This window comes from Neofelis nebulosa, chromosome 3, assembly GCF_028018385.1.
Source record: "Neofelis nebulosa isolate mNeoNeb1 chromosome 3, mNeoNeb1.pri, whole genome shotgun sequence".
NCBI lineage: Eukaryota > Metazoa > Chordata > Mammalia > Carnivora > Felidae > Neofelis > Neofelis nebulosa.
The window spans coordinates 206344788-206366465 of record NC_080784.1 but is presented as its reverse complement, the minus strand read 5'-3'; the positions used below and the strand labels follow the sequence as shown (position 1 = coordinate 206366465).

The following is a 21678-nucleotide window of genomic DNA, read 5'->3' as shown; positions in this document are numbered from 1 at the left end:
CCCGGCATGCCCCGCGACGGCCGGCCCCCGAGGGCGCGCGGCATTCTGGGTCTCGGCGCGCAGCCGGCGCGCGGCCGGGCGTGCCCGCTGCGCACGCGTGCTGGGCCCTTCCGCGTCCGAGCGGCGGTGGCTCGGCGTACGGCCGCGGGGACGCCTTCGGGGAGGGCCCCCCGGAGGGGCGCTGACAGCCCGGCTTGGATGGCTGACCCTTGGTCGGTCTCGGATCCGGCCCAGGGCGGCGCCCCTACCTCGCGGCCCGGCCCACCCGGCTGACCGCTCAAACGCCTGCTCCCAGATCTCTCCGTGCAGGACCTTTGAGCCCCACACTCCCCTTTCCTAAGACGGTGTCCTATCCGCGAAGGTCGTGCGGGGATGGATGAGGTGACGCAGGGAAGGCAGGCTGGGCGAAATGGGGTGGCCAGCTCCTGGGGCCCAGTGGACACGGTCTTCCCCGGAAGGCCACTCCCACCAGCCTGCGCTCCAGCCCAGTGGCACCAGGCGCTTTCTCGGGACGCGCCACACTGCTTCCGCTCTCCCATGCTTTGCTCCTCTCCGACCTTTTGCTTGGAAGGTGTTTTCCCTCCTTCTGGCCTCTTCTGCCCGACTCTTTTTCGCTAATGTTACCCCAGGGTGCCGCTTGGTGAAGGTCCTGCAGTGCGTACTCAGTGCAAATCTGTTCTCCGGGGTGCGCGAATGTGGAACTCCTGGTCTTAGCAGGCTCCCCACTCTAAAGAGACTGAATTTGGCTGAATGGCGTTCTCCCTAGGAGGCTCCTCCAGCACTCAGCCCTCACCGTCAGGAAGAAATAGCCCGCCTGAAGTGGTTTTCCTGCACCAGAACTGCCTGACGCTGGACTGGGATGGGTCTGCAGTCCCCATCTCAGGTGGGAGAAAACGGAGCTAGGTAGTACAGGGCACTTGGGAGATGATAGGCGGTGCTTGCTTTGGCACTGGGCACTGAGACTTCAACTGCAGTTAATCTAAGCACATGGATTCCTGAAACTGAAGCCTCCAAAGCCAAAAATACCATAAAGCCAGGCTTCTTTTCTATACATTCCCCAGGAGGCAAGGATGGGATAAGGAAGGGCAATCGTTGTCCCCCTACCCAGGGTCAGGTCTGAGTCCTGGCAAATAGGTGTTCAGGACCAGACAGAACTGGTCTTTCAAAGCCGCAAGTGCAGGAGAAAGCTTGTGTTAGTGCTGGTAGCTGGCGTTGGCCCTCAGCTCCCGAAGGCTCTGTTCCAAAGCCATTAAGGGGCAAGGAGGCAGTCCCCACAGGGGGAATGAGAAGTCCATGGGACTCTGAAGGACAGTGAATGGGGGGAAAGCCCCACTTGCCTCAGTATTGCCCCAGGGGTTGAGGGACTGGTGTGAGGAAATGTGGCAACATCGTTCACTTCCCCTTGGGATGTTTCACCTCTGGCCTAGCCAGGTTGCATGAGAGGGAGAAGCCAAAAATAGGGTGTCCACTGAGGGAATGTTGAGGGGGTGGGGGTGGACGCTTCTGAACACCATCTGGGATGCTTTCTACAGCTCTGCCAGGATAGAGTTTTAGATAAATTAATTTTTTAAGGTTTATTTATTTTTGAGAGAGAGACAGCATGAGCAGGGGAGGGGCAGAGAGAAAGGGAGAGAGAATCCTAAGCAGGTTCTGCACTGTCGGCACAGAGCCTGAGGTGGGGTATGAACCCAGGAAACCACGAGATCATGACCTGAGCCAGAACCAAGAGTCAGATGCTCAACCAGCTGAGCCACCCAGATACCCCTAGAGAAATTCATTTTTTCAAGAGTAACTTTAAACTTTGGGTTTTCTAGTTAGGTAAGGAGCATGTACAAAGAAACAAGTGGAGGGGCGCCTGTGCCTCTTGATCGCAGGATCATGAGTTCAAGCCCCATGTTGGGCATAGAGCTTGTTTAACAAAATAATAATAATTTTTTTTAAAAAAAAGAAGTAGAAATCTGGCATCCTGCCAGCTTGCCGTTCATACCCTTTAAGCCGTATGAACAGCTGCCTTCCTGCCCTGCCCCTCATGCAGCAGGTCCAAGTGCACAGAATCCTGGCACAGAAGGTCTGGTTTTGTATCATGGACCCTTTTCACTCTTTTCTTTCCTTCTTCTCTTTTTTTACAGCCCTTTTGATTTTCCCTGTGCTCCCCACAAGTTGAACACAACTTTCCATAGTCGCTCCACGTTTACATAAGTGACAAGACTTCAGAGAAACAGGGTGGAATATTCAGGCAGCACAGGTGTCCCAGCTAGGGAGGTCAGAGAATCTAGCTAGGGGTGAGGCCAGGAGTCAGGTTAGGGGTGGGGGGGAGGTCATGTTAGACATGTGGTTAGGGAGGCAGGTTAGGGATGGGGGGTCATGTTAGACATCTGGTTAGGAGGCAGGTTAGGGGGGCAAGATTAGGGATGTGTGTGTTTGGGTCATGTTAGACATCTGATTAGGAGGCAGGTTGGGAATGGGGGGCGGGTCATGAGGCAGGTTAGGGAGGCGGGTTAGGAGACAGATCAGGGATCAGAGAAAGACCCTGCTATGTGCCGTACTGCAGCCACGATCAGGCTCAGAGCAGGTGAAGTTGGATTTGACGGGGTTGGAGTTTTGCCCAGAAGCGTGACAAAGGAGGAGAGGGACAGTGGAGTAAAGATGTGTGCAGAAGAGTGGCCATAAGGCTTGACTGGGAAATTTAAACTGGGGCGGGGGGTGGGGGGAGGGTGGAAGAGCTGGGAGCAGTGCCAGACGGTGGGAAGTGGCAGGACCACTGGCCTGTGGAGGCTGCTCATCCTGAAGAGGGTTTGGACTCAGGTACCAGAGCAAGAGGGGGGTGCTCACAGTGGGTGGTGGGTGGCCCACATTTATTGGCCACGGCAGGGGCTAGGAAGTGAGCCCGGGAGAAGAGCCTCAAGTGAGGCTGGAGGCCAATGTCCTTGGGTAGAAGAGCCAGGACGCCTTTGAGTGCCATGGGGAAAGGCATGCCTTCCTCCGACTGAAAGCAGTCTCACCGGGCACACGCAGCAGAAGGGGTGGGCGCTGGCCTCCAGCCCCCTCTCACCTGTCAGAACAACCTGCATGACTGGGGCAGTGGCCTGGGCTCGGGTATGGAAGAGATATTCATTTGGGTCGTGAGTACTCAAGAATGGTGTCTGTGGGGCTGAGACAGAGCCCACGGCCACGCCCGTTCTCTCCCTGTCTCTGTAACAGAATGTTGGGTTCTCCGTTCACCGGCCTCCCTTGACCCTTCTTCCTTCTGCCTGCAAAGCACTGAGGGTGATGGAATGGAAAGAAAGGACCCTGGACTGCCAACCTTGGACTTGTTTGACTTAAAAGTGAGAAAACATCTATCTTTTCTCAGTCACTGTTATTTGAAGGGGTTTCTGTGTATAAAGGTGAATTTAATCATAATGGATTCAAGGAAAAATCCCTAAAAGCTAGATTGCTGAGTCAATGTGATGCAAATGTACATTTTTGTAAACTTTTAAAATGAAAGGTTTTAACTTTAAAATGAACTTTAAATTTTACTCGTATGTAAAGTGTACATACCTATGTATGTAGAGTGAAGTGGTCAAGTCCTAAGCGAACAGTCTGAAGCGTTTCCCTGTTGTGCGCACACTCATGCTGCCCCTCTCCCATCAAGGCAGAAGGCCGCCAGCGCTCCAGAAGCTTCTCATGCCCCCTCTGTTGTCACCCCTTCTCAGACACCACCTTCCACTCTAACTGCTGCCTCAAAACCACTTTGGCCTGTTTTGTGTTTGTTGGTTTTTAATTTATTAAAAAAAATTTTTTTTACATTTATTTATTTTTAAGAGACAGAGACAGAGCGCCGAGTAGGGGAGGAGCAGAGAAGGAGACACAGAATCCAAAGCAGGCTCCAGGCACTGAGCTGTTAGAGGGGCTTGAGCTCATGAACTGTGAGATCATGACCGGAGCCAAAGTTGGACGCTTAACCAACTGAGGCACCCGGGTGCCCCTGGATCATTTTTTGTAAAATTTTTTTTAATGTTCATTTACTTGTGAGAGAGAGAGAGAGCACGACAGAGCGTGAGTGGGGGAGGGGCAGAGAGGTAGGGAGACACAGAATCCAAAGCAGGCTCCAGTTTCTGAGCTGTCAGCACAGAGACCAACATGGGGCTCAAACTCACAAACCCTGAGATCATGACCTGGGCCAAAGTCGGACACTTAACCGACTGAGCCACCCATGCGCCCCTCTTTTTAATTTATTTTAGAGTGGGGTATCTGGGTGGCTCAGTCTGTTAAGCAACTGACTCTTGGTTTCGGCTCAGGTCATGATCTTGAGGTTCACAAGTTCGAGCCCCACGTTGAGCTCCTCTGCCTCGATGATACTGTGGAGCCTGCTCGGGATTCTCTCTCTCCCCCTCTCCCTCTCTCTCTCTCTCTCTCTCTCTCTCTCTGCCCCTCCCTTGCTTCTCTCTCTCTCAAATAAATAAACTTAAGAAAATTAGAGAGAGCACAAGTGGGGGAGAGAGGCAGAGGGAGAGGGAGAGAATCCCAAGCAGGCTCCACACTCTATAGAGCCCGATGTGGCTTTGATCCCATGACCCTGGGATCATGATCTGAGCCAAAATCAAGAGTCAGACTCTCACTTAACCGACTGAGCCACCCAGGCGCCCCCAGAATATGCCTTAGTCGACCATTTTTGTTATTGGTAAGGCTTCTGGTCAGCGGTAGACTATTAATAATTAAGTTTGGGGGGAGTCAAAAGTTATACGTGGATTTTCCAGTACACAAGGGTGGAGGGGTTGGTGCCCCTGTTCAAGAGTCAACTGTGGTGGATGCTTTTTAAATCTGGCTACTTTCATTTAACGCTATGTCTATCAAACTCATCAGCACTGTTGTGAGTCACATTCGTTATTTTTCATTGGTATATGCAATCGGGAATTTTTCAATGGGATACACAGTATCCCATTACGTGTTTTAATGAGTATACCACAGCTGATTTTTCAGTGCTGGGAGGGTTGATGGGCCCTCAGCTTTTGGCCAGTGTGAACAACATTGCTATTAATGTTCTCACATGTGCCTTTTTTGCACATACATACAGCTTTGATAGGAGAATTGCTGGTCAGGGGTGTACTTAAATTCAATGTTCATAGGGACTGACAAATGGTTTCCAAAGGGGTCCTTTCGGCTTAGCCCGCCATCAGCAGAGCAGGAGGGATGCAGCCGCTCCATACCCTCACTGACCCTCAGTTCTGTTGTGACTATGACTATAATTATTCTGGAGGCACATTGTGCTTTCATTTTGCATTCCTTTGCATGACTGAAAATTTTGAGGCGTCCTCTCATTTACCCTTGACCATTTGGACTTGCTATTTTGGGAAGTGTCTATGTAAGTAAGGCTAGTTCTTTGTCAACGTCTCCATTCAGTCATCTGCCTTTTTCTTATTGATTTGTAAGAGTTCTTGGTGTATTCTGGATATGAGTCCTTAGATGTATGTATTGCAAGCATGTTCTTCCTTTCAGTAGATTACCTTTTCAACTCTTAATGGTGTCTTTGAGAAATCATTCTTGATTTTAATGATTTAATCTCTTTTTTGGTGAGTTGAAGAAATTTTTGCTACCCCAAGGTCATGAGGACATTCTTTTATGTTTTGTTCTAGAAACGTAAGGCCGGGGCGCCTGGGTGGCGCAGTCGGTTGGGCGTCCAACTTCAGCCAGGTCACGATCTCGCGGTCCGTGAGTTCGAGCCCCGCGTCAGGCTCTGGGCTGATAGCTCGGAGCCTGGAGCCTGTTTCCGATTCTGTGTCTCCCTCTCTCTCTGCCCCTCCCCCGTTCATGCTCTGTCTCTCTCTGTCCCAAAAATAAATAAAAAACGTTGAAAAAAAAATTTATTTAGAAACGTAATTGTTCTGTATTTCACATGTAGGCTTATGATTATTTAAAATTGGTGTTTGTCTTGTATACTGTAAAGCAGGCATCAGGATTACTTTTCCCTATGGGTACAAAGTAGATCAAGCACCATTTATTCAGTAGACGGAATCACAGCTACGGAAGATGTCCGTGTCCCATCGTAATCCCAGAATTTGGGAATATGTTGCTTTACATGGAAAAAGGGATTTTGCAGAGATAATTGTATTAAGGATCTGGAGATGGGATATTATTCCGGAATAGGCAGCTAGGCCAATGTCATCGTAAGCATCCTTAGAAATGGATGACAGAGGCAGGGGTGAAGGGTAGAGGGAGATCTGATACAGAGGAAGAGGTCGGAATGATGCAGCCTTTGCTGGCCTCGAAGGTGAAGGAAGGGCCTTGAGCCAGGGAATGCGAGCAGCCTTCGCAAGCTGGCAAAGGTGAGAACATGGGTTCTCTCCTGGAGCCTCCAGAAAGGAATGTGGCCCTGATGACATGTGGTCATCAGCCCAGCGAGACCTGCATCAGATCTCTGACCCACAGAACTTGGAGACGATCGGTTTGTGTTGTGCTAAGCCACTCAGTCTGTGAGAACTTGTTACAGAAGCAAACAACTAACATACCCCTGATGCAACCGTGGCACGTCTGTTAGCCAGCAGGTAGCCCGTTGGGACCCTATTCTGTTGCTTGTTGTTTTTGCTACACTTGAGCCAATACCAAGTGGTTTTAGTTACTCTAGTAGCCTTATAACCTGTCTTGGTATATGGTGCTGTCAGACCTCCAGTTTCTTCTTCTTCAAGTCTGTTTGGATGTGTGTGTGTGTGTTTTTTTTAATGGTTATTTATTTTTGAGAGAGAGAGAGCGCAGGAGAGGGGCATAGAGAGGGGGAGAGAGGTTCTCAAGCAGGCTCTGTGCTGGCTGCAGAGAGCCCGATGTGGGGCTTGAATCCACAAACCGTGAGATTATGACCTGAGTCGAAGTCAGATGCTGAACCACCTGTGCCACCCAGGCACCCCTTAAAGATTTTCTTTCGTTATTCCTTGACCCATCTGGAGTTTCCAGGAATTTCTGTATGTAGTGTGAGATGCGAGCCCATGTTCATTTTTTACTTGTAGATAACACAGTCCTTTCTCAGGCCTTCTTATTGGATAGTCCTATATCAAAGTTCTACCAGGAAGGTCTGTTTCTGGACTCTCTCTCTCTCTCTCTCTCTTTTTAAAAGTTAATTAGTCTCCATGCCCAACGTGGGGCTTGAAGTCACAACCCTGGGATCAAGAGTCACATGCTCCTACCGACTGAGCCAGCCAGGTGCCCCTGGACTCTCTTCTCTTCCCTTCTCTCTCATTGGCCGCTGTTCCCCGGACCACTAACCATTCTGAACTGAGGCACAGTCCCCCTGCCACTAACCTCCATGAGCCTCTGGCAAGTCAGTGCATTCACATAGCTCTTTCCTTTTTGGGGAAAGTTCATAGAGTGGGCTATTTGGATTGCGGTTGTTTAGGGCCCCTGACTCTCTCCATGCTGCGGGCCCTTCCGGATTGAGCAGGAAGTGCCTATGTGTGCTTGCACTCCAGCAGGGCTGCTTGGGGTTTGCTGAGCTTCTTGGATATGTAAGTCAATGTTTTTGTCAACTTTGGAAGTTTCGCCATTATTTTGACAACTGTTTGTTTTTTTTTTTTTTCCTGTGTCAGTCCTACCTTTCTCTCCCTCTCAGGTTCTTTTTGTTTTTTATGAAGTTTTTTTTTTTTTTAATGTTTGTTGATTAAAAATTTTTTTTAAATTTTTTTTATTTATTTTTGAGACAGAGAGAGACAGAGCACAAATGGGGGAGGGGCAGAGAGAGAGGGAGACACAGAATCGGAAGCAGGCTCCAGGCTCGGAGCCAGCATCAGCACAGAGCCCGATGCGGGGCTCGAACTCACGGACCGTGAGATCATGACCTGAGCTGAAGTCGGACACTTGACTGACTGAGCCACCCAGGCGCCCCATGTTTGTTGATTTTTTAAGAGAGAGAGAGAGACAGAGCGCAAGTGGGGGAGGGGAAGAGAGAGAAGGAGACACAGAATCCGAAGCAGGCTCCAGGCTGTCACCACAGAGCCTGACACGGGGCTCGAACTCAAACCGAGAGATCATGACCTGAGCCAAAGTCGGGTGCTTAACCGACTGAGCCACCCAGGCACCCCATCTCCTTCTCAGGTTCTAACACACATATGTTAACCCTTTAATATTGTCCAGCAGGTGCCTGAGACGGCTTGCTCATGTTCTTCAACATTTTCCTCTTCTTCAGATTGGATAATGACCCTTTGTCTTTAAATTCACTCTTCTTGGGGCGCCTGGGTGGCGCAGTCGGTTAAGCGTCCGACTTCAGCCAGGTCACGATCTCGCGGTCCGTGAGTTCGAGCCCCGCGTCAGGCTCTGGGCTGATGGCTCGGAGCCTGGAGCCTGTTTCCGATTCTGTGTCTCCCTCTCTCTCTGCCCCTCCCCCGTTCATGCTCTGTCTCTCTCTGTCCCAAAAATAAAAAATGTTGAAAAAAAAAAAAAAAAAAAAAAATTCACTCTTCTATCAGCTTCAGTCTGCTGTGAAGCCCATATGGTGATTTTTTTTTGTCATTTGTAGGATTTTTATTTGGTACTTTTTAACAGCTTCTATTTTCTATTGAGATTTCTCTTCATTCATTAGGCCATACTTTCCTTTAATTATTGAGTATCTTAAAACAACTGCCTTAAAGTTTTTCTCTGTCAAACCTAAAATGGGGCTCAGGGTTGACTTCTGTCGATTGTCTTTTTTTCTCCTTGATAATAGCCACATCTCCTGTTTTCTTTGCATGCTGAGTGACTTTATCGTTCATTGGTTGTTGTGGATAATACGGTATAGTCTCTAGATTCTGTTATCTTCTTTTGACGACGACAGTGTGCGCTTTCCGAGGCCAGATCACTCAGAGCTCTGCAGCTTGCGCCTTCTTTCCTGCGGATTCCCACTCCAGGGGACGCCAGCCCTGTGTTGGGAGGACACTGGAGCAGCTTGTGGAGAGGCCCCTGCGGGGTGGAACGGAGGCTGCCTGCCAATAGCCAGAAACACCCGAGTCAGCCATCTTGGTAGCCCACCTGCCTCCCCAAAGCTGGCTTACCCACCCTGAATTCCCCACCAAAGAAACCGCACGTGATAACCAATGTCTACTGTTGTTTTCAACCATTAAGTTTTGGGGCAACGTGACACATGACAATCAAGAATAGACAAGTTCCCGGGGCATGGATCCCGGTGTTTCTGCCATGCGCCAGAGACGTTCGTGGGCTTGGACGAGGTGTCCACTCCAGCGGGCCCAGAGCTCCCACGACAGTTGTTCTCTGGCAAGCCTGGAGGCCTCACCATCCGTGCAGCCCCGTCCTCAGCCAAGGACAGTGGGAACTCTGAGACTCCCCTCTCCACGGATTCCAGCAGCACCACTGCGTCCTCAGCTCAGTAATACGGGGTGGCCTGGCTGGACGCCAGGGTGGGAGACTGCCACAGTAGCAAGCTGGGGTGGGCAAGGTGGACCTCGGGAATTTCCCTTCCCCGGGGATTGCAGTCCTGCATTTCCTGTTTTTCACACCTGAGAAGGGCTGCCTCATCTGTTTTGTCCATGTTAATGATTGGTTACAGTGGAGGGCCAGTCTGGCACAGGATTCTCTCCAATAGCCCATACAGAAGCCTCAATCAAATTTGTTTTTTTCAAAGCCAAGCTCTTTCTACATTTGTGGGCAACCTGGTGAGCTCTGAATCAAGCCTAGAATTTAGTTAGTGGTAGTGGACTGACGTTGGTTTCTTAGTTGTGATAAAGCTACCACGGAAATGTAAGGTGTGGACATTAAAGGAAATGGGTGGGGGGAGCTCTGTGTCATCTGTGCATCTTTCCTGTAAATGTGACATTATTGCAATAAAAAATGTTAAATGATCCATCTGGCTGGTACAGGAGTGAGGGAGAGAGGCCAGGCTCTGTGTCCCGTGTGGCTTCCCAGCAGGCTGGCTCTGAATGGCCGCTCCTGCTGTCTCCGGTCAGCCCCCAACTCAGGCTGGTGAAGCCGGTCGCTAGTCCAGAACAGCCGTGGTCCAAAGCGTCCCCCAAGCTGTTACCAGTGCTTACAATTCCCGGCAGGCCCAGGGCTTGGGAAGACCTTTCATGTTCTTCTCTTTGTTGTTTTGGGTTTTGAATTCCTGCAATCTTCATAATTAGAAAAAGAAGCGCTACTTTAGCAAAAGCCTGAATGAGTGGGCAGCGCTGGCCGCAGCCCTGACCCGAGTGGTCCTCGACCTGGGGCAGTCCCCGCGGAGGACGAGGGTGCGGGGGCCGCCGGAGGGACGGCGCGGCATGGCGTAGGTGGCCCCTCCTCTCATCACTGTCCTCGGTGCTGCGGCATCGCTTCCTTCCCTCCGCCGTGGCTGCAGAGACCCAACCCGCCGGCAGCCGGGCCACGGGAGGTCGGAGGCAGGAAGAAGCGCCCCAGGAGCGGGGAGCGGGCGGGGCCGGAGCGGCGGGCGGGGCCTCGAGGCGCGTGGCCAATGGGCCGGGCGGGGCTTGTGGGGCGGGGCCAGGGCGGAGGCAGCCCCGCGTCCCCGGCTGGGGCAGGTCCCTAACCTCTGGGGTCGCCCGGCGGCCGCCTCTCTATCCCGCGGCCGGATCGCGCGAACTTGCCTGCCGGGCTACACCCGCCCCCCTCGGTGCCCACCCCCACGGCGCGGCTGCCCGCGCCATCCCCCCGCCCCCCCCCCCAGCCGGTCGTGCCCCGCGCTTCCTCGAGGGAAGGCCGCCGGGCAAATGGGAGCATGTGCCCTCAGGGAGGCGGGCTCTGACCTCACGCGGCCATTGCTTCCTGCCAGCCGCTCCCCACGGGCGCTGCCCTACTGCCCCGCTGTGCACACGGAAGCCTCACACCCTGCCCAAGGTCGTACAGCTAGTGAGAGAGACGTGGGTTGAACGGTGTCCGCCCAAAGATATGTCCAAGTCCTAACCCCCCCTGCCTGTGAATGCGACTTTATTTGGAAATAGGGCCTTTGCAGATGCAATCAAATAAGGATGAAGTTCTTAGGGGGGCCCTAATCCAATGACTGGCGTCCTTAAGAGAAAATAGGGGTACCTGGCAGGCCCAGTTGGTGGAGCATGAGATTCTTGGTTGGGGTTATGAGTTGGGAGTCCCAACTTTGGGTATAGAGATTACTCAAAAAAAGTCTTTGAGAAAAAAAAAAAAGGGGGATGCCTGGGTGGCTCAGTCCATTAAGCAACCGACTTTCGATTCTGGCTCAGGTCATGATCTTGCTGTCTGTGTGATCAGACTCCACATCAGGCAGAGCCTGCTTGGAATTCTCTCACTCCTTGTCTTTCTGCCCCTTTCCGGCTTGTGTGCAAGCTCGCTCTCTCTCTCTTTCTCCTTCAACAATCTTTAAAAAAAAAAAAAAAAAGGAAGATAAAACAGACAGGTGGACACACAAGAGGGAGGCTGTGTGAAGACAGAGCCCAGGAGTGGCCCGATGCCAAGGCAAGCCTAGGGACACCAAGTACTGCCCATCATCACCAGAAGCTGGGAAGGGACCAGGAAAGATGCCCCCTGAGAGCCTCAGAGGGAGCATGGCCCTACATGTGCCCCAGCTTCAGGCTTCTGGACTCCACAACTGTGAAACAGTAACTGTGTTGTTTGATGGCACTTCAGTGGGGCCCTAAACTACCTGTTAAAGTGCAACCAGGACTAGGAGACTGGCCATCCAGATCCAGGCAGCAGTGCCACCTGGAGATAAACACAGAGTTGTGTGTACCTTCCAGAGGGACTCAGCCAGCCTGGGAGGAGTCAAGGAAGGCTTCTGGAGAAAGTAGTCTCCCAGCTCAGATCTGATGTGCGGGCAGGGGGAGAAGAAGTTCAATTTGACATCCAACAAGGGTGGGTGGGTGTGGCTGTCCAAGGGGTGACATCCAGCAGGGAGGGAGTCAGCTTCAGACACTGGAGCTCTGGGGAGAGAGCTGGGCTGGAGAGGCACAGGCAGTGTCCTTCCCACTCTTGAAAGTCCAACACTGGTTGAGGAGTGGGTTTTGTGTGAAGGACACGGAGAAGTCATAGCAGGATTTTATTTTTATTTATTTTTTATTTTGTTAATGTTTATTTTCGAGACAGAGAGAGAGTGCATGTGCAAGGCAGAGGAAGGGCAGAGAAAGGGAGACAGAAGATCTGAAGTGGGCTCTGCACTGACAGCAGAGAGCCCAATGTGGGGCTCAGACTCACCAACCTTGAGATCTTGACCCGAGCCGAAGACAGACGCTTAACTGACTGAGCCACCTGGCGCCCCAAGGAGTCAAGCAGGATTTTAAACAGTTGGCTGACATGGTCAGTTTTGTGGTTTAGAAAAATTCCCTGCTCTGTACTGACGGTGGGGAGCCTGCTTGGGATTCTCTTTCCGCCCCTCCCCCACTCATGCGCATGCTCTATCTCAAAATAAATAAAACTTAAAAAAGAAAAAGAGGGGCGCCTGGGTAACTCAGTTGAGCTTCCGACTTCGGCTTAGTCATGATCTCATGGCTCATGGGTTCGAGCTCTGTGGCAGGCTCTGTGCTGACAGCTCAGAGCCTGGAGCCTGCTTGGGATCCTGTCTCCCTCTCTCTCTGTCCCTCCCCTGCTCACATTCTCTCTCTCTCTCAAAAATAAAATAAACATTAAAAAAACACACAAAAGAAACATTCTCCTGGTTGAATGCAGAGCATGGACTGGAGGGGGCCAAGGCTGCCTCCTACTGGAGAGAGGCTGGATTAGAAGGGACATAGGAAGTGGAGTCCCTGGAGGGTGTGGGGGAATGCTAGGTGGGGTCTCCAGGAAGCGGCTTTTGGGGGCAGGAGGGTCTGTGTTTGCCTCCAGGACCGGACTCTGGCCTTGGGCTTTGGTTTGCTCTTGGAGGTGACCACTGAGACTCTGAAGACAGGTGCTTCAGGCCTCTGGGAGGCTCTGGGGGGGTCAGCCCCAAGGTGGAAGGAGAGAGGGTGGACAAACCTCCTGCTCAGGCCTCTTAGCCAGGACTTGGATGGGAGACTCCTCAGCCAGGCTTCAGTCCACATGTCTATCTTCCCTGCCTGACAGCGACCCCCATGCAACAGAGGGTTAGCCACTGTGGCCCTGAGGAGCCTTGCAGTGCTGCCTGCTGGCTCCTGGTGGCTGTCCCAGCAGACTGAAGTGGCCCTCGGGCCAGGTGGGAGCACAGGCAGAGCCAGACCTCAGAAAAGGCAAATTTTCAAGTCTGGAGAGTGTAGCGAGTGGGCAGGGCTGGGAAGGGGCTGCTGGGAAGGTGGGGTGCGGGGAGGCCCCCCCCCACTCTGCCTGGGCTGGGGGAAGGGCCTCTATTCCTTCCCCTCCTTGGAGGCAGGGGCCACCTGGGGCATGGGAGGAGGGGTGGCTTAAGACTGCCAGTTTCCACTTGGAAGCCCTCTTTATTTGGCCAGGGATGGAGAAAGGCTGGGGTCAGAGTGCACACATCCCCATGGAAACAGCGATGAGCCTGGCCCCTCAGGGACCCTGGCCCTGGCAGGGGATGGGGCTCCTTGGGCTCAGGGGCCTGGGCCCTGCTTTTGGCAGCAGCTCTTCCGGGGAGGTCAGGCGGTGAGCTGCAGGGCCTGTGGTGGGGAGAAGCAGGGAGGCAGAGAGTGCTTCAGCCACGGCCGCACTGGAAACAAGAGGGAGACTGCAGTGTGCCTCCTGGAGCCGCATGCCCAGAGTAGGCGGCTAGTGGAAGGCAGGCAGCTAGAGGAGCACAGCAGCAGACCTCGTGTTCAGGGGACTCCCCGCTCCTCTTGAGCCCTTGTTCTGTCTGCTGCTGCCAGCAGGCAGGCCTGGAGTCCTCTGGTTCTAAAGGCCTTGCCCAGCTGGCCTTGCCTAAGAAGGTGGGAGGGGTGCTGTGGGAGCTGAGATGGAGGGCAGCCGAACCCCACCAGGCCAGAGCGGGGCAGCGCTCGCTCCATCATCTGTTAATTGCCTGCCTCTGAGTACGGAGGAGTTTTTGTCCAGAGAAATGACAGGAGTCTCTTTGAGACCCCGCCCCAGCTGCTGCCGTCCCTGTGTGTCTGGGATCCCTCTGGGCCCACCGGGCTTGGGGCTGTGCCTCTCATGGCGCTCCCCCGCACGCCTGGGGCCTGTTTTCCAGGAACATGTTTTCTCAGCCTGTCCCGCACGGAACTACCCAGGCTCTCAGAATTGCCAAGCTCTGTACGCACTGAAATAGCCACCCCAGGGACGACTGCCTACCTGTGGAAGCCTCACACGTGAACACCTGTGGGGGGCACAGATGTACCCGCACACGAAGGCCTCTTCACCCAGCAGTCCATCTGTGCATGGGGGGTGTCCTTAGTCTTCTGAGAGCCTCTTTTTCACACTGAGGGAGACTCAGCCATCGGAAATATGGTCTCCACAGGGCGAGACCCCTGGAGTGTGCAGGGCTGGGGGGCTGTCCTGCTGGTCAGGCTTGCTGAAAAGGGCTCAGGACCTCCTTGAGTCAGCCAGGCTGGGCCCAGGGAGGACTGCACTGGGCGGGAAAAGACCAGCCAGCCCCAAATCACTTTCTTCAAGAGAATCTAAACACACACTTGCATGTTTTGAATAAATTTGCATATTGATCGCACTATTCTAAATGCATTTTTTTTTCCTCAGGAGAGGAGCTTTAATTCCAAATCTGTGAAATCAAATGAGAGATGGTGGTATCTGTCTTGTACTACGAGATTTATAAGACAGTTTTCAGGTTTGTTCCCCAGAGGGATCCTGGGCCCCCAGAAAGGACAAGGACACCTATTCTCCCCACAGCCGGACAGATACCAAGGCCAAATGGGAGCATGAATGAGCCACCGCCCAGCTGGACATCTCGCCAGGAGCTCCGGTGGAGTCTGGCAGTGACTGCTGGGGGGGGTCTCTTCAGTTATCTCGGGATCTCCAGCACCCTGCAAGGACACAGCACACATTAGGACCTCATGTATACCTTTTGGCTGGAAGCGTGAGCAATTCCCTAATTCCTTTCACTTGTGACACTGGGGAGGGTCTCATCCCTGCCCTGGCTTGCCCTATGCCAGTCCCTGCTCTGGTGGGAAGCAGCTTGGAGCCGGTCAGGGTGGGGACTCTGAAGTGCCCACGTCTAACGCAGAGTTTCCTACCAGGGTCCTACATTGGCGGAACTGTATGGACAGCCTTTGTATCCCCAGGCCCTCAGACACGGGACGCGGCTGCTCGGGGAAGGAGACCTGTGGTGAGATGGCTCTTTGCAGCTGAGGCCAACCCCGTAGAACGTGGCGGCTGGAGGCTGAACAGGAAGACCCTGCTTGAAAGGGGACCTGAGCGGCACGTCGTCGTGTCCACCATACCGCCCCCTGTCCTTACCACAGCCAGAGTGATCTTCTCAAAGCTGTGCTCTGACCACAGGCTGGCATTCCTAAGCCGCCCTGCCCCGCTGCAGCCTCATTGGAATGGCACATCGCCCAGCAGTTCCAGGGACCGAGTCCTCACTCTGACCACAGATCCCCCACTCCACCCAGCTCCAGGCTAGACTTGAGACTGGGGACGGGGTGGGGAACCGCTGAATCCACGCCCTGCAGATACTCTGCAGGAAGACTCCGACACCAGCGTGCGGGCCAATCCTTCTCCGGCCTGTCCTCCACGCTCCCTCCCATTGTTTGGGACCATCGGAAGCCAAGTCTGTAGCGTAGGCTCCAGGAGCGCAGGCGTGTGTGTGTGTGTGTGTGTGTGTGTGTGTGTGTGTGTGTGTGTGTGTGTGGAGGGGCAGTTGGAACTTGACCTCCGCCTTCCCCGCGCCACCGCGCTTCCTGTCCCGGGCGCCTTCTTCCCGCCCCCGAGGTAGGGGCGTGGGTGACCACCTGGGTGCCGGGCTGGCAGGCCCCGCGGGCTGGCCCCGCGGTGCCGCGCGCACCGGCCACCGCACCGCAGCCCGAGTGGCTCGTGCTGAGAGGAGGACGCGCGCGGCTGCCCGACGTCCCAGATCCACCGCCGCGCGCCCCCGGCAGGGGCCGCGATCGCGCGGGGCCCGCTCGCGGGCCGCGATTGGGCGCGCGGCCGTGACGTCACCCGGCGCCCGCTGGCTCCGGCCTCGGGCTCCCGGCTCCGGGCTTTGGGTTTAGCCGCCGCCTGGCGCGCGCCCGGCCGAGTAGCGGGAGCGGGACGCGCGCTCCGCGCTGCTCTGAGGCGGCTCGCGGGGTCCCGCGGCCCCGGCCCCCCGCGCGCCCCCTCCCCCCTCCCGCCCGGTCCCCGCCCCCCGCGCGCGCCCCCCCCCCCGCTCCCCTCCCCCCCTCCCCGTCCCCGCCCGCCCCCGCGCCCCGCCCGCCCGCGCGCCCCGCCCGGCGCGGATTTGAAAAGTCCGGCCGCAGCCCCGCGAGCGCGGCAGCCAATCAGCGGCGCGCACTTTCCCGCGGCTTCTGCGAGGCGGCGGCGGCCCGGCGGCGGCGGCGGCGGGCGGGAGGCGCGGGGGCGGGGTCGGCGCCGCGCGCGGAGAGCCTCGGCCTGGCCGCGCTGCGCCCGCCGCCGCCGCCGCCCCCTCCCCTCCCTCGGCCCTCCCTCCCCCGCGGCCCCGGCCCCCTCCCCGGCCCGCCGCCGCCGCCGCCGCCGGAGCCGCCGCGCCGGGAGAGCCGCCGCCGCCGGAGGATGCGACGCACAACAGGTCACTGGAGCCGCCGGCTCAACCGCCGCCGCCGCCGCGGGCCCCGAGGGGCTGAGGGGTCCGGGGGCGCGGGGGCCGCGGGGCCGGGGCTGAGGGGCCGGGAGGAGCAGGCCGGCCGGCGGGGCGGGGGCGGCCGCGGCTAACGGGGCCGGGCGGAGGGCGGCCGCGGCCATGTTGGGCCCGGCCGCCGGCGGCTGCACCTGTGCCGGCCTGCGGGCCGGGCGGCCTTTGTTCGCGGCGGCGCCGAGCGGGCCGGGCCGGCCTTTGTGAGGCGCGGGGCCCGGCCGGCGGTGGGAGGGGCGCGCCGGGCCGGCGGGGAGGCGCTTTTTGTCTGCGGACGGTCCGCGGGTGACACTCGCGGGCGCCGGCCGTTGGTCAGCGCGGGCGCCCCGGAGCCGGGCCGGGCCTTGGCAGGTGGAGTCGCGGGGACCCCGCCCGGGGCTGTCGGCGCGCGCCGCGCCGGCCCCCTCTCCCCCCACCCCCCACCCGGCGCGGACCGGGAGCCCCCCGGGGGTCTCGGGACGCGCGGAAGCCCGGCCGCCGACCGCACGGCTGCCGCGGCCCCACTCGCGAGAAGGGCGGTTGAAAATCTCGGCGTTTAAAAAATGCTGGTCTTGAGTCTGGGTGGAAAGGTCGCGGGCCCGCGGCGTCAGTCCTCTCTCCCGCTGTGCCCGGGGGGCCGGAGCCGCCCCAGGTTTGACATCCAGGTGGAAACTTAGTATCGCGGCTGCCCTTCCGCCGGGCCGCACGCTGGTGCAGCAGACGAGTGGGGGCTCCGGGTGCGAGAGTGAGAGCGTGAGCGTGAGCCTGCGAGGAACACGCCGCTGTGGTAGGGCGTGAGCGCGAGGCTTGGGCGCTGACAACCCACGCTTAGGTTTTGGGGGCCTTGACTTTTATATGAGTTAAACCCCGAGCTTCCTTGATCACTGAACAACTTCAGGAGCTCACGTAGGTACCCCGCGCACCGGTTACATTGTGTTTCGTGTATTTTAAAATAAGGTTGTCAGGATGTTAAGAAGCCGTCCCATTCACGCAGCTAGGACCCTACCTCTTCTTTTTTCAAATGCTTTAAATGCCCTCGGTGTCTGTTTAAGTGTGAGAACCACAGTGCTTAAAAGTACAGCTGCAAACGGCAAGACGGAGGAAACCCGCCCTGTGCGCACAACCCTTGCCTTGTGTGCTCTTACCCCACAACCGTCCATAGTTCAAATCTAAACTACCGACTGGAAGTGAAGGGGACTCATGCCTTAAGCATGATTACTTTGAGTCATTTCCTTTTCTTTTCTTCCATTTTCTCAGACGCCCGGCAGCCTTCAGTTTGGGGCTGATGGTTGGTAAAGAGAGGGCGTGCTGCGTGGTTGTGAGTTGGTGAGAGCTTTTGCGGAGAGCTCTGATCTCTTCTGCACAAAAATCCTCCCTGCGACTACATGACTGCGGGTCAGACTGGCTTCTGATTCCAGCTGTAAACTTTCTTGTGTAAGAGTTTCGGATAAGTAACTGAAGCTTGAGAGACAATTTTATTCTTACGCAAAGTAAACCGACCTGCGATTTGTGGAAACAATAAACAGGCCACCAGGTGTGGCAACTAGGCTTAGGGTTTTTATGCACGTGATTCATATGGAACTCTTAAAACGGTAGCGCTTTAATGTGAGGAGCCCCGTGAGGAACTGTGGGAATTCGACGCCAGAAATGAGAGGCTCCGCGGCTCTGGTTAAGGAGGAGTGGGTCTAGCCTTCCACCTGTTTGGATGCCCCTTTCTCCTACAAGGAGTCCCAACTTTGAAAAGTCCCAACTCCTACGGCAGAGTGTCAAGTAATTAGTTACTTCCTTTTTATGGTTTGACGCTCGGGTGTAAGAGTAGGTGGGATAGACTCAGAGGTGCTGGCAGACGATGGAAAACACCCATAAAAGGTGTGCCTCGTGAGACACAGCCCGGATAAAAGGTGCTAAGATGATGCTGAGGTTTGCCGTCTAGGTTTGTTTTGCTCTGCCCTTTTTATTCTGGACACATAACCTTTCTAAGCAAGCACTTTCCTTAGCCAGTGGGAACTGGAGGTTTAAGCTTTACGCTCCCCTGTCCTGGTACACACTTTTGCTGTGGTTCTGGCTTGGTGACAGAACGTGAGCAGTTTCGGGTTAGCGTCTCAGCTGCCTGAGCCTCACTCTCCTCTTTTGCTGGACTCCAGCAAGTGTGTCTTTGTTCCCCAAATATGCGGTGCCCTGCCCTGGCTCCAGGCCTTTGCGCAGGCTGCTGTTGGACCAGGGGCACTGCTTGTCCTTCCTGCTGGAGCGCGGAGTACCCGGCCTTCCAGTGGCCGGCTGTGGCCTTTCCCCCCTCCTGGCCTAGCTCTTGAAGATAGGGCTCTCCCGGCCTTGGGCGGCACAGGCTCTGGGGTGCCTCCTCACGACAAGAACTCAGTGAATGCTGAATATAGGGGCATACGACTTAGGATAAACAAATAGCCCATTTTAAAGTCAGCACCTGACCCGTTTGCCTCTATTTTCTGTAAGTCTCGTTGGCGCAGAGAGGGATCCTCTGGAAGAAGCTGAGTATGGAACGTAAGCGGCTGGCCCAGGGTCGCCCGGCTTCGGTCGGGGAGCCGAGACCGTGTTTGCCAGGCAGGGCTGTCTCCTTCTCTCATCATAGCTAACTTGAATGTTAAATAAAAGTTGATTATGAGACACTGCGAGCGTGTAAGTGTAACGAGTAGTAGGCCTGTATCTACCACCAAGATGAAGCAAGCAGTGATGTGTTGACTGTACCTGTTTGTCTTGCGGGGCAAATACAGAACAAGAGGTGAGAAACAAGAGGTGAATGGAGGGAGGCTGAGGCTCTTACTTTACACACAGTCTTTATGTGATTTTTTTTTTTTTTTTTTTTTTTTTTTTGAGAGTGAGCATGCGAGGGGGGGGGCAGAGAGAGGGAGAGAGAGAGGATCCTCAGCAGGCTCCGTGCTGAGCCAGATAGATGCAGGGCTCAATCTCATGCCCGTGAGATCACGACCTGAGCTGAAATGTAGAGTCCCACGAATAACCTACTCAGCCACCCAGGCACCCCCTGTATGATTTGTTAATTTCTTTTCCAGGCATGGTTATTTATACTAAGCCCTTTGGGGAGAAAGAGACTTAAGTTGGTTGCCCCAGGGACTTGTCAGCATTTTCATTTGTCTATCGGTTGCAATATAGCTCCTGAAGGAGTTGATTGGTTCGATGAAGTTTGGATTGCAAGTTAAAAAAACTGAAGATGGACCACAAAGTTGTTTTGTCCTTGAGTCTGCCTTCCAACAAGCAAGTGGCCACATAAGCGTCTTCAAAGCACTTACTTCTCTGATACTTAAACGGTTTCAACAAAACGTAGAGGCACAGACATTGCAAAGTCTTGGTTAAGCTGAGTGTTGGCCTGTAGCTTAAAGCTCCCAGTAGTGAGAGTTTCCTAGCAGGTGTACAGGGAACACTCTTTACTTCTGGAAGGAATTGGGACCTCGCGTTGAAGCTGACTGGGTTGTCATGGAAAGAGTCGATGGTGTGAATTGTTTGTTATGCTGTCAAAGGATATATTTATATCAGCAGCACCTTCGTGTTTCTGGTAACGTTTCATGTGTTTCTGCTGCTGTATGCTGGAGGCCAACGGATCAGAAAGCGTGTTTCTGACTCCAGTTTTACTGCCTCCAGTCAGCTCCCCACACCCTGCCTCGACTGTGAAAAGTGCACGTGTGATCACGCGAGGCCCCACTTTTCAAGGATCTCCATTGCCTTAGGGTTCGAGACAGTGTCCCTGGCCCCTCAGCTTGTGCTGCACTTGTCTCGTCCTGCGGCCCATTCCCTTGGGCATCTGCATGGTCAGTGCTTGCCACCTCCCTGCCTACACACCCCCTAGTGCGCACGTGGGCACCGTTGGCTTTTCTTACCTCTCGCTCAACTCTCTGCTTGGACCGCAGTCCCCCAGGGCCACCCAAGTCTCTGCCTGTTTTGAGAGGCCCTCGTAATTATGCCGGGAGTGCTTTGTGCTTCGCCCACCTTCGCCCACTCTCCGTTCCCACTGCTCTTTGGCCCATCGCAAGGACCGCGGCCACGCGTGGCCTCAGGTAGTTGCATTTGCTGTTTCTTCTGCCCAGAACGCTCTGCCCTGAACACCTGCACGGCTAGCTCCTTGCCTGCCTTTAGGTCTTTGCTGAGACCTCTTCCCAGGCACCTTCCCTGACCGCTGACTTAAAAGACCCTGGCACTACCCGTCTGCCTTAGCCTTTCCTCCTTGGCACTTATCCCCTGACACTGTGTTTTACTGATCTGTCCATCTGCCTGGCTCCATTGACATGTCTGTAGGGTGGGGACTTGTTCTATCCTGGCTTTGATTACTCTCATACCCCCAAGTGCCTAGGGTGGTGCCCAAGTGACCATCAGTTGCTCCGTGATTATTTGAATGAATGGACTCTCAGTTCTTTGATTTTTAGTGTATACAGTCTCAGAAGTGCTGTGAGTATGCTTGCCCTGCTGTGCGGTTGGGAAGGCAGAGGAGGGCCATGGGCAGGTGACAGATGTCAGAGAGGAGGCTCACGAACCAGTGCTAGAGAATTGTGGCTCTCCAAGGCCCCGGAGGTAGGGGTGGGAAGAGCGGGCAGATACAAGAAAGGGGGCTGAAGTGGGATTGATGGGCTGGGGCACAGCATAGGGCTCAAATTCAGGGGACAGATTTGGTCCAGGTGACTCCAGTATTCATAACTTGAAAAATCTGGTGGCTGGGGCACCATTTTTATCTCCCTGTGTACTCGTGAGAGGGAAGTTGGGCCTAGTTTCTGATCTCTGTTCCCTGCAGAAAGGAGCTCTGATCTCACCTGCCAGCCATGAGTATCCCTGGCGCTTTTCCTGTTTGCCCCATAGAGGAGGCCATGGGTCTTGAGCAGAGCGTGTGGCCCCTGTGTGTTTGTCCAGCATCTCTGTTGGCTGCTCCAAGACCTCACTGTCCTGGTGCTGCAGCTCTGGTGACCTGTTGCCTCTGGTGCTGCCCACCCAGCACCCACAGCACTAGATACAGGGTCTTTGTTGTTTGGCTTTTTTGCTCCCAAGTTTGTCATCACTTTGTGAATGCTAGGCCCTGTCATGACAGCACATTGTGTGGGCTCCCGTCCCTTCCTCTTTTCTAGGTCGTGACTTTT

At 55.0% G+C, this 21678-nt stretch overlaps 1 protein-coding gene and 1 long non-coding RNA gene across 6 annotated transcripts; one reads left to right on the top strand and one right to left on the bottom strand.

Moving 5' to 3' along the window:
- The first annotated feature begins 61 nt into the window (after window positions 1-61).
- Window positions 62-9797, top strand: LOC131507913 (uncharacterized). 5 transcript variants are annotated; one of them, XR_009259816.1, is made up of 6 exons: window positions 62-381; window positions 767-883; window positions 2130-2306; window positions 2348-3096; window positions 3202-3326; window positions 8777-9797. It is a non-coding gene; the product is annotated as an uncharacterized LOC131507913 (long non-coding RNA). The 5 variants fall into 5 exon arrangements; XR_009259813.1 differs by having other exon boundaries at window positions 2348-3326; XR_009259815.1 differs by having other exon boundaries at window positions 2130-2347; window positions 2391-3326.
- A 4701-nt stretch (window positions 9798-14498) lies between these two features.
- Window positions 14499-21368, bottom strand: LOC131508108 (uncharacterized protein C11orf96-like). Its single transcript, XM_058723347.1, has 3 exons — window positions 21358-21368; window positions 16726-17332; window positions 14499-14801 (listed from the first exon to the last, which is right to left on the bottom strand). Exons 1-3 carry the CDS (start codon window positions 21366-21368, stop codon window positions 14514-14516), a joined length of 906 nt encoding a protein of 301 aa, XP_058579330.1. The 3' UTR covers window positions 14499-14513.
- Between the last annotated feature and the right edge of the window lie 310 nt (window positions 21369-21678).